The sequence below is a fragment of the Heloderma suspectum genome, chromosome 1, assembly GCF_057233095.1.
Source record: "Heloderma suspectum isolate Gila_16-S chromosome 1, 16-S_ref, whole genome shotgun sequence".
Classification (NCBI taxonomy): domain Eukaryota; kingdom Metazoa; phylum Chordata; class Lepidosauria; order Squamata; family Helodermatidae; genus Heloderma; species Heloderma suspectum.
In genome coordinates, this window is record NC_139458.1 from 188,532,588 (window position 1) to 188,544,668 (window position 12,081).

Below are 12,081 nucleotides of genomic sequence, written 5' to 3' on the forward strand. Positions count from 1 at the left end.
TCAAAAGGAAAAAAATAGTGTTTTATTAACTACCACACTGTTATAATACACTTTAAACGTACAATAAGGTAGCCTTTAAATTTGAGGTGACTTGAACAAATGAACAGATTTCCAAATGTTTGTAAATAGTGAACTGCTGTAATGATTGTACTTTTTTTTTGTAAAATGGGCAGAGCACTTACAGACTGGCTATGCAAATTAAGTGTGTACATTTTTCTATAATTGAAAATATAAACAGTAATTAAAAAATAAAAAAGAATTCAGCATAATAAAAAACATATATGTTTATCAGTTAAATGTACTGGATACATACAATTTAAGGGAAGCATAAAGGAAAGATGTGGACATTTAAATGCAGCTCAGCTAACCAAAAGCTTGGCAGAAGAAAGCGTTGTAAAACCCTTATTTTACTATGACTAATATTAATACGGAGTATTGTCCCTATGGAACTGATTTTATATTATTTGCATATGTGTGTGTGTTTGGGCTTTTTTCACTGTTAATTTACATGATGGCTTTTAAGGCCCTGGCAGACAGATGTTTTTGGAGACAAGATTAGATTCTTAAAAAAACCACTGTTGAAATGGATACCCTTTAGTTTTTGGTCCTCCAATATTCAAGAAAAAGGTATCTTTTTATTTTTGTTTCACCACCAAAAATGCTGCAACCTATCTTTTTTAAGCCTTTGAATAATTTTAAACATTGGTTATATATATTGCCCAAATTAGTTATTGAAAGAATATTAACAATACATTATTTTGGCAAAATCAAACTTTAAACATGGCTTTTCAACAGGATTTAAAAGGTGACTATCCCTAGAGTTCCATGTTAAAATGTCATTTTCAAAATCTTACAAGAGTAATGCTTAAAATATTGTACATAGTTAACCTAATTAAAATAATTAGCTTCAAAATGACAACTTGATGAGCTAAAGCCTATACAATGAAACATTTGCTTGGAAACTTGATTTGTCAGTTATGCATAATAAAAATTCCAGTCATCAAGAAAATTACAAAATTTCTTTTATCATAACATGATTTCTTTTCACCAATCAACTTTTATCTTACAATAGATAAATACCAACATGTTCTCATTTTTACACTAAACCACAAAGGATTGATGCATTTGATTAGACTACCATTTCCATCGTTAAATTTTTTTTTTATACAAGTTGGTAAAATTTAATCTCTTCTAGATTCCAAAAGTACCTACAAAACCCATGCAATTTTACCATTTTAATATACTATGGAATATCATACAAAGTAAGGCATTTCAGTGTCATGTATAACCAAGTTACTGTCAATCCAAAAATTTTTGCACATCAATAAAAAGATATCTAAGAACTTAGGAACAATATTCTTCTCACTACTGTATAAAAATAACCACAATTAATAGGTATCTTGTGTAGATTTATTCCATTGTCTCATTTCCAGAAACAGTAACAAGCTGTAAAGGTATTTCAGCATTGGTAAGAATATCTTGATTGCTGGTGCCAGATGTATTAACAGTTCCTATCCCTGAAACAGAACCTTGTTGAATATTAGCAAGGATAAGTGTTGTTCCACCCGCAGTAATCAAAGTATCCTCTGGTGCTGCTTCTACTGATGCCAGCACTGTACTGCTGGCATGAATAGCCTTTTTATTTTGATGTGTTTTAATATGTTTGGCAAGGTGGTCGCTTCTCATGAAGCGCTTTGAACATTCTGGACAGACAAACTTCTTTTCACCTGTTGAAAATATAAAGCACAAGTTTTTTTCACACCAGAGCACACACCCAAAATGCTGGCCAACACAACATAACTGAAACTTAAGCTGATCTCAGGATAAAATAGAGTCTTGAGTAGAAAATCAAATAAAATTGTACTGATAGAAAAGGATGCTACTAAAGACTAACTTTTTACAAACACTTAGAAATTAGCAATAGGTAATTTTAAGCTTCACTCTCCCTCACCAAAGAGCAACATGCAAAAATCAAACGTTGGTAACCTGTATGTGTTCTCCTGTGCCGCTGTAGCTCATCACTGCGGGTAAACCTTTTGCCACAGAACATCCAAGTACAAACAAATGGACGCTCTCCAGAATGCCAGCGAAGATGAGCTCTCAGATGTGATGTCTTTCCATACACTTTTCCACAACCTGGTATATGACAGATGTGCTGTTTCTTTTTCCCCAAATTGGTTCCTCTGTTAAAATATGCATTAAAACAAAAGTTATTCAACACATTCAAATTCTAAGTATGCAGTACATTTTCCTGAACTGTAAAGAGATACATTCAAACATCTCAGTATACATTCAGAGGGATCAAGGGAACTAATGGGCTCAGAAGCTGCGGCAGCCATCACTGCTAAACCTCAAAATCACAATACAGGACACATCCCTCAGTCAGGCATCTGCCCATCTGCACTGAAAGTACGAGATGCATACATTCCCCCACAGCTACAGGTGTGGAAATTAATGAGCTCTCTCACTTTTGCCTCATTTATTTTAAGGACGTTTACTACACAAGAAACGCATACCTTCCACCACCTTCTTTACAATTAGGACAGGTGCAAGCAACTCTTCGCAATCTTTTCCCTTCTTGATGTGGCTGGTCCCCTTCCTCATCTACCACCTGCACTCTCAAATGTGTCAGATCATTGGTATTCAATGTAGAATCACCACCAAGCTGCCACTCTTCTGGATCAGGTTCCTCTTCTTTAATCCTAATATCTGAGGACAAGAAACACCGATCAGTAGCTAGCCTATTAAACAGAGGGAAACAAAGCATAATGATCTTACCTCTTTAACATATCATATATACCACTGTGTACCAGTTGAAATGTCAGGTGCTTTTACTGCCTACTCATGTTATGGCTAGATCCCCAAGTACCTGTTCTGTATTGAAAAGATATGCGTAGTCACACGTTCCAAATCATCAATATAAGAAAGTTTTAAAAAAACAACAACCAGCACACACAATTAAAACTGTTAAAAATAAAAACATTTTTTTCTGGCTGGAAGAGAAAAAAAATGCATGCTGTATAATAGAATGGAAAGAAACAGTGTATTTATGACAAAGTTTTTGAATCTTCCAATACGATTTATCAAAAAACCCTATTAATTAAATATGTAAAGGCATTTCATTGAAACCAGAGGGAAAGCTCAAAAAGGTTGAAAGTTTCAAGAATGCTTATTAAAATCCCTGTAAATTACTCTTTGCAACAGCTATGGGATGTGAACACAACTGAAATGAAACTGTCACTGTCTAAACAGCTCAAACAGCTGCTTGATACAATGTAATGATACAAAAGCTTTTAATTGACTGACATATGCAAACAAAATCACACACTGCAGATTAGAACAAAGAATGAGTTGTTAGTTGTCCTACATAGCATCTGCCTCCTAAAATGTTTAAAGCGTTGGCAGCTATTTTAGATCATCTGCTAAAATGAGCAGGGTGCTAAACCTCTTTCGGCCCAAGGGCTGAGTTCCATTTCAGAGAGGCTCTCAGGAGACACATTCCAGTGGTGGGCGGGGCCAACGGCAAACAGGGCAGGGCCAAAAACACCGGCATATTTTCGCTTGAAGCTCTTACTGCCAGTGACTAAGCTAACTCAGGAAGCGCACTGCAGACTTTTAGAATGGGGAAAAAACACACAAAAGGTGGGAAACCATCAGTCACTAGGTGGCTGCGGGAAAGGGGTGCGGCCATCTGGCAAATCCCAGGGGGCTGGATTGGAACCTCAGGAGGGCCAGATTTGCCCCCTGCGCCTGAGGTTTTGCACCCCCACGCTATAGATAGCAAGTGATCTGTAAAGGGGATGCCAAGAAGAAAACACTACAAATAGATGGGGAATCAAGTCCAAGAAACATAGCAGGAATAAGTGGTAAGAGAAAAAGAACAACATAGTTGCCACATATATTTGTTTAGATAACATATGATGAACTATCCCAAAATATGGACAAATCTCTCATTTGGAGATGGAAGCAATGCTAGTCTTGTTTGTAGATTTCTTTTCCAAAACAAAACAAAAAACCATTTAATTTTTTTTCACCATACTTTGTACAAAATTTTCCACTAAACATTTTCTGCATTTGACTCATGCCCTAAAAAACTGGCATTTCCCAAAGCATACTTCCAATATAATATGATTTCATACTACAAAGGTAGACAGGCGTGTAAGTACCACATTATAGAACTATCCAACATGGCAGCACACTACAGCAGTGTCCTCGCTCCCAAATCATATTTTAAGCTTCCTGGGGTGTATATGAGTAGACTCCTGAACTATAAAGCAAAGAAAAAATATGTGCATATGCAACTTTGTTTGACTGCAACTATTGTGCACCAGTAAGTCCTACTGATTTCAGTAATCAATGTGACTAGTATCAGAATGTCAGTCATTTTACTTTAGGATTACTAAGACAAAATATTTACTCTAGTTGGTGCTTACAGTCAAGAATAAGTGGTTCAGTAATCAGCTATTCAGGTGGATCTTTTGCAGCACAATCCTATACATGTTTACTCAGAAGTAAGTGGCACTGTGTTCAATGGAGCACACTCCCAGGTGCATAGGATTGCGGCCTTGTACCCTCTCTATTCCAACTCCCCATCTGCTCCTACTACAGTTTCCCAGAAAGGCTGTCAGGAACAAAAAAATTTTCATGTGTGCACCTAAGGTGCTTGCACAGGTTTTCAGAAAAGTTATCTTCCAACTGCAGCTTTGTGTTGATTCAAATGACAAGCAGGAAGACCTGCTGAACTTTCACAAGTAGTTTTTCAGATGCTGTAGGGGCTGTGAGGGGGTAGTGTTTCCTGTGTGGTCCTTTTGCTTAAGCTATGCACTAACCATTTGTACATGTTATTTATTATGGTGCACTGGGTTGTTCTCATTTATTTTGTCAAACCAAATGCAGGAGACAGAGCAGCCATTCTTCGAGCCTCTTTTTTTTCTTTTGTTAGGATCCCAATGTCTGCACACATTGCGGCTTTACATAGCACGAGATCAGCATATAATGTGCTACGACAGGCTGGGGTTGGAAGGGAAAATCACTAATTATTCTGGACACGTGTGGAAATACCTTGGGTAGTCTCCAACTGTGCCCTAGTACTAGTGCTAATGATGCTGAGTAACATAACTAGTGCTTGCTAAGGCAATGGAGGAAAAGCAGCAATTTGTACCAAAGTTCAGTGGCAAGCTGCCACTTTCCCCCCATTGTCTTAACAAGCGTGAGTTACGTTGCACATGTGTTGATTTAGGGCAGAGCAACATCATAAGCACTAGAGCACAGTTAGACACTACTCCTTAGGTGCATGCATGTACCTTCTCATTTATTTTATATTCTGATATGCTAGTAAACGCTGTTTCTCTTGGAAGGCTGAGAAGGCTCCTGCTTGTCATCCCTTAGGTACTTAACTATGACTGGACAGCCATTAACTAAGCAGGATGAGAGGGGTGAGGTAGGGAAGACTTGTTGCTTAGGTGACAGATAATCTATGCCCATACCAAGAAACTAGTTTTTCCAGTTCCCAAAATGGATGTTTGCCCTTTTACATTGAAATAAGTCATGTCAACTGGCCAAGCCTCAACAATTATGGCCAGTCTAGGCCATGCTCATCACAAGCCCACTGCCAACTCATTTCTGCTTCCTTTAGCAAATCTTACCAAGATCAGAACCACTTCCTGCTAACATCACATTACATCAGCCCTTTGCCGGCAGACTTCATAACAAACTGGTGTATTGTGTAAGGGTTTTGCTCAATGCTGGCACAGAAACACCTACGGTTGCTGCTAGAAGGGCAGCTAGAATGAGGAGAAAGGTGCCCACTTGTGGCAATGTTAGATGCTGCATAACAACCAGGTAAATACATTATCAGTCCCGATAACCGATTATTAATCTAAGGGCAGCGTCCAATGCTGCCCAAGCACCAGCGGGACCCACTGCTTGTGCAATGAGGATTTAGCACTTTGGACAGGAACCGGAAATGAACATAAACGCTGGTTTCCAGAATGGGGTAGATCAGCAGAGCTCATCATATAACGAAGCTCAGCAAACTTGTCCTGATTCAGAAACAAGTGTTTCCATTTGTTTGGAGGCATGCTTTATAAAGTGCTAAATCCCAGCTGTGCAAGTGGTTTATCCTGCTTCTGTAATGGAATCGGCAGGAGCCAGGAGTGCAGCAGACCCACTGGATACTATCCTGTTAGAAACTTGTTGGATACTATAAACACTTCACACCTGGGTAGGTCAATAAGTGGAACAGTTCACAATTCTTGGAGTACTGCTTTAACCCCAATTAGAATTCTCATTTTGAATTATTTTCCTAGAAAAGGTTCCATATTTGCCTATTATTGCCCCATATAAGGTGAACTCAAAGACGCATATTTAGAACGGAGACAATCCATCAACTGGCTATATGGAAAAGGGGAAAGAAAGTGATTAACATTTCATTTGTAGAAAATGTCTTTACCCCACTAATAATTCCAGGTTTTTATTTCTTCTTGTCTTTAGAGCAAATCCCAGTTAGCCTGGATATCAAGCTACTGCACTGAACCACATTTTTAAATGTCAATTGTTTAATCAATTTCTTTAATCAATCTGAAAAGTTGTATGCAATATAATTTAGTTTAACACAACCTTATTCCTAATGACCACTAGCGCAATGGGAAGCTAGCAGTTCATAGCGCAACCCTGGAAATTAGCTCGAACTAGAGCTTCTGCAATGGGACAAATCAGTGGAGCTCCCTTCCACAAGCTCCGCTGACCTGTCACATTCTGGAAGCACAGGCTTGGGCTAGTTTCCAGGTTTATGCTATAAAGCACTAGTTTCCCACTGCACTAGCTTCCTGTTGCACTTGCTGTAATTCCTGCTAGTGCACAGGCAGCATTGGATACTACCCAAATACTTGACTGCTGTCATTGCCGCTTGTAAAACCAAAAAGCAAGATATAAAAATATTCCAAAGTCTGACTGAAGTTATTTCAGCAACCCTTCTTTGCCATCTACCTGACATCAGTCTCACTCTCAAGCATGTGAATTAGAAAGCTTTGCTGCTTGAATCTGTGGGAAAAGTATCAGCATATCATCAGAAATGGCTGTGGGCAATCATCATGCACTGTCTGACATACACTGAGATTTTTCCATGCAATTCCTCTCACGTACAGGTCACATGAAGAATCAAAAACAGCCAGTTAATAATTGCCCCAAATTTAAGGACATGCTTTAGTGCCATGTTTATATGAAAAATTTTGAAGCAAAACTCTCAAATTTGACTTGCTGGATAAAGAGCTACTTTACCTGTCCTAGAACAGACATGTCCTTCCTCCATACTGTTAAATAACTCATCTGCTATAACAATCGCATTTTACTACTCCTATAAGATGTGTTCCTGAATTCCATGTTTGCCATGCTCTCACATCATGGACTGATGTGTTAGGAAACCAAAGCCAGCTAAGCAGCTAGGAGCAGATTCAGTTATCAACAGAGAACAACAGGGGGAGAGAGATGTTGTGCTCATGCCCTGCTTGTGGGCTTCTCATAGGCATCTGGTTGGCCAATGTGGGAAAAAGGATCCTGGACTAGATAGGACTTTGGTCTGATCCACGAGGGCTGTTCTTGTATCTACAGAATATCTCACATTAATGTACTTCTAACTAATGAACCCATGTCAAACACAGTCTGTTCTAGGACAGGTAATGTTGCTGTTTATCCAGCAAATCAAATTTGAGAGTTTTATTTCAGAACTATTCATATAAATCATCATGCTAAGGATTTTTTGAAATCTCTCCCAGTTTCAAAAGCAGTTTGCCACATGACATAAGGAAATTATGTCTGAGAAAAACAAGTCTAAAGCCCCTTCAGCTCATGAAACTAGTTTGTATGTTCTTTGGGTCCTGGCCTCTGTACTTCTGGGAGTTACCAGCCAATTGAAGAACAAATTGCACCACTGGTATCATTGCCCTTGCTATGGATCTATCAAAAACTACTTCATTCACATGAGATTAGGTGACGCAAGAGGTGTTTCTAAACCTGTTGTCTAGAATCTTGGGATTCAAAAATGTGTAACATATTATAGTTCAGAAAATAGGAACTTGGGACATCATGGACATGGACAACTAATTTAGAAGAATAGCAACATAACTATACATGGTAGAAAGTGAAGCACCTATTTTGACAGTAGAAATAAAGTATTTCTTATTAAATAGCAGTATAAAGTCTTGCATGCTTCAATTATAAGTAAATATGATTAGCTTTTGAAAATACTGAAAACATAAGAGAGGCAGTTTGACACAGACAATTATTATAATATAAATACCTGCAGGACTGTCAGCATTTTCTCCCGAGTGTAGCTGAATGCCACCAGATTCTATGGAATTTATTGTAACTGTCTGCAGATTTGGCAACTGAGCAGTACTTAAACTAACAGGAGTTGAAGTCAAGCCCCCACCTGCTGCAACTTGACCAAGAGTGAGCGTCTGCACAGGTGTCAAAGTTATCTGTTGGCCAGGGGCATTTTGCAGCTGTAAGTTCTGCAAGTTCTGGACTCCTTGTACTTGAAACGTCTGCCACGTTATCTGCCCAGATGGGGTCACTGTTTGTGCCTGGATTAAAAATGTTCCAGGATTCAACTGAAGTTGAAGATTCTGCAAAGCCTGTTGCGATATACCTTGGCTGGCTTGCACACCATGGATTGTCTGTTGCGCAATACCTTGTACGATTTGGGCTTGACTGGTTGTTTGTTGAGACTCTTGAAGCTGTATATGTTGTACAATAGGCTGTGCTGTGGAAACCTGAATATTCTGAGCCTGCGTCTCATCCGAGACGGATGTTTGGATGTAGTTTCCCTGAAGATCAGAACTATGTACTTGCCCAGCAGTAGTAGGCAAGCTGTTTGCATTTTGTTCCAAAATAGTAGTACTGTCTATGGTAACAGGCAGTTGTGATGAAGATGAAGTTGGCACAAATAAGTCTGTATCAGTGGTGGTTTCTGTCATTTCAGGAGAAACCTGTTCAGCAGTCCTATCAGAAGTGTCCGAACTATCCATTGCCTGTGCAGTACTTATCAAATGTCCATCAGCATTAATGCCTGCAGTCATGGTTTGAGAACCACTTAGTCCCAGAGAATCTAGATCAACACTGTTGATGGGAACAAAAGCAATGTTTCCTGGTAGTCCAAGAGGAACATTAGCAACTACCTGCGCTTGCCCAGGAAAAGATGAACCACCAATCGTAACCCCTTGGACTTGTCCAGTCTGTGATAAAATATTCTGAATATTACCAGAAGATGTTCCAGAGGCAATAATGGTTTGATTGGAGCCAGGAATGATTTGAATTTGACCAGTTTCTTGATTTACACTACCATTGTCAGAAGAGGCTGCAAAACCAAGCTGAACTTGCTGACCATCAGCTGTCTGAATCTGGGGTATTACTTGATATTGGACATTGGACACAGTACCATTCGATGAATCCGATCCAGGTGCAACAGAAAATATCTGTTGATTCTGCAAACTCTGAAGGGGAAGAACGTATTGACCACTTGAAGTTACTGTGGCAGCCCCTGGGATCTGTACTATATTGCCAGCTTCATCTTTGATAGTTGTAGGTGTAGCAGACAACACCTCCCACCTATTTGGAGTTCCTGCTAACTGTACAGAAGCCAAATCTCCTGTCTGAACAGAAGCAAACAAACAAAAGTTAAGACATCTAAATTGCAAGTGTTAGGTTACATATGAAATGCAAGTCAATCCAATACACATGTGCATGCAAGAAGCTATAGACTGTGATGTACCACTTAAATGCACTTAAACTGATTCCAATGGGGCTCAGCTCACGCTGGATTTTGACCTCTACCTACATTAACAGTGCAATCCTACACATGTCTATTCAGTAGTAAATCCTTTATTAAGCCAAGATACGATTGTCTGAATATGGTCACTAACATTAACAGTTACAAGAAAACAAAACAAAGATATACTGTGAGTTAGGATAGATCTTCTGCCTGACTAAAACTAGGATTTACAGTATTTGGCTGGCATGGACAAGCACCTCTGTGCATGTGTACGGGAGATTTCCCTCCCCGCTCTGGCCACACCTCCTTGTACTATGCTGCATGCCTGTCTCCACAGAGCCCTTTGAATTCAGACCAGGAGTATATGGAGAAGACTTTATGCACATTCCCACATCTAGAAAGAAAAAAGCCAATTGTACTTAATTGTTCCTTAGTATTATTAGTGTTCCTTAGTATGTATGAAGTATTGAAAATTCGACATTTAACCTCATTTTCATTTTTAAGCATGTTAATGTCTAACTGCTTTAGAAGTTTAATGAAAAAAACCATGTTGGTCATCACTAAAAGGAGGTAGTGATTTATTCTGGAGATAATGAAAAAAAGATTAATACTTCATGAACCTAGAATAGAAATGATGTACTGCATTCTATCTTTTTAGCTTGGAAGAGACTAAATTACTCTACTTGAACAGCAGCAATGAGACTACAACACAGTCACCTTTCCACATGTCCTGTAGCACTGTGGAATGTTGCTCTGAATTGGGTCATTGAAGGTCAAATGTCTCAGTCTCATTACTTTGACTGCAAATCTTAATCACCATAGCCTTGTTTCTTTTCTTCCCAAACCTTGCTCTACATGTTAATGAGGTTTGGGAAAATGTAACCGCATTGTTTTCTTGTAAAATCAGAAAGTTTAGGTAAAGTCATAATGACAAAAATCGAACAAGTCTAGCACAACAGAGCTAAAGCTTTGCTACACTGCTACAACATCCTAACAGAAGTTGTATTTATTAGAATGAAAAGTCCTCTAACAGCAGATTCAAAAGATGAACTGCTGTAGCTCAATTTTTTAGAAGAATATCATGGAAAACAGACACACTCTAAAGTTTTCAAAGTAGTAAGTTCCCATACAAAAAATTGTTAAAGTTCACTTTTCTAACCATTCTCCATTTCAGACCATTTTCTAAAAAGAATTAGCAATGTACAATATTGGGAATTATAATAAACAATTTCCAGTCTTTCTCTTATGCCTATAGACTTATAAAATAAAATATGCTTATCTTTTTCAGCCCCCAGTCAAAACGGCAGGCTACCTTTATAAGAGTACAAGGGCCCCTTCCTTCAGATTACTGCAAAAATCATTTTAAAAATTTTAATGTACAGTCAAAGCCAAGAAAGAACAAGCCACAGTGAAGCTTCTCTCTCATACTCTCTATAAAATGTCAACAATCCTAGTGACAGCCTCTCCTTCAAAGACCAGAATGGCACTCTCTTGCACTGGCCAGAAGCTGTAATACAAGGGTTTCTCCAGTAAGACACACATCTTCCAAGGCTCTAGGATCTTCCAACTTCAAATGTCTTTAATCACACCTAATGTTTCTGACATTTTAAGGATGTGTGTCTTCAGCCATCTTCTACCCACTTCCCTAATCCTTTCAGAATGTGAAAAGGAAACATCTATCAGAACTATCAAACCACTGTATCCAGGGCCATCAAATTTCTCAGTATATTCTTGCAACAGACGAACAAAACACAATGGAATCCACTCTTGCACAAGGGAAATACGTATTCTTATCAGCCCCAAGGAGTTACTGGTATGAAGCATCTAGCCACATGCCTATTAAAAAGCTCACGTCCTAAAAAATTCTCTTCCAAAAGGCGAAATATAAAAGAGAAAAGGAAAAATAAATCTGTCTGTGACTGTTAGCTACCATGAAGAATTTTGACATGTCATACATACATAAGTAAATAAGTATATGAGAGCAAATATAATGAATAACCATTTTTCCTAGAAATGCATAATAGAATGAGTAGAATAAGAGCGGAAACAAACAAACAAAACATTAATACCAGTGATATGTACACACATTGGATTGGATCCTGCAAACAGGAGGGCTTCTGCCATTCATAAAAGGTGCTAGGTACAGCAGAAGGACTCCACTGGCAGAAGGGGGGAGGTGACTCTTGCCACACACACCTCATGCAGCCATTTGCACCCTCCAAACCTGAAGCCTCCCCACTACAGCCTTCTGGTGCAGATTTGCAGAGGGAGGGCGGAAATCAGGAAATCAACTCTCCTCCCCTCCCACTAGT

General features: G+C 38.8%; 1 protein-coding gene across 6 annotated transcripts in view; it reads right to left on the minus strand.

Annotated features, from left to right (window-relative positions):
• SP3 (Sp3 transcription factor) overlaps positions 1 to 12,081 on the minus strand; it is a 25,483-nt gene continuing 13,402 nt past the window's right edge. For all 6 annotated transcript variants that reach the window (XM_084813093.1, XM_084813103.1, XM_084813083.1 and 3 more), the window contains 4 exons: positions 8,297 to 9,650; positions 2,517 to 2,709; positions 1,987 to 2,183; positions 1 to 1,727 (listed from right to left, as the gene is read on the minus strand). In XM_084813093.1, coding sequence (XP_084669219.1) covers positions 1,411 to 1,727; positions 1,987 to 2,183; positions 2,517 to 2,709; positions 8,297 to 9,650 — 2,061 coding nt within the window. In that variant the 3' untranslated portion in view covers positions 1 to 1,410. The remainder of the gene's footprint in view (positions 1,728 to 1,986; positions 2,184 to 2,516; positions 2,710 to 8,296; positions 9,651 to 12,081) is intronic.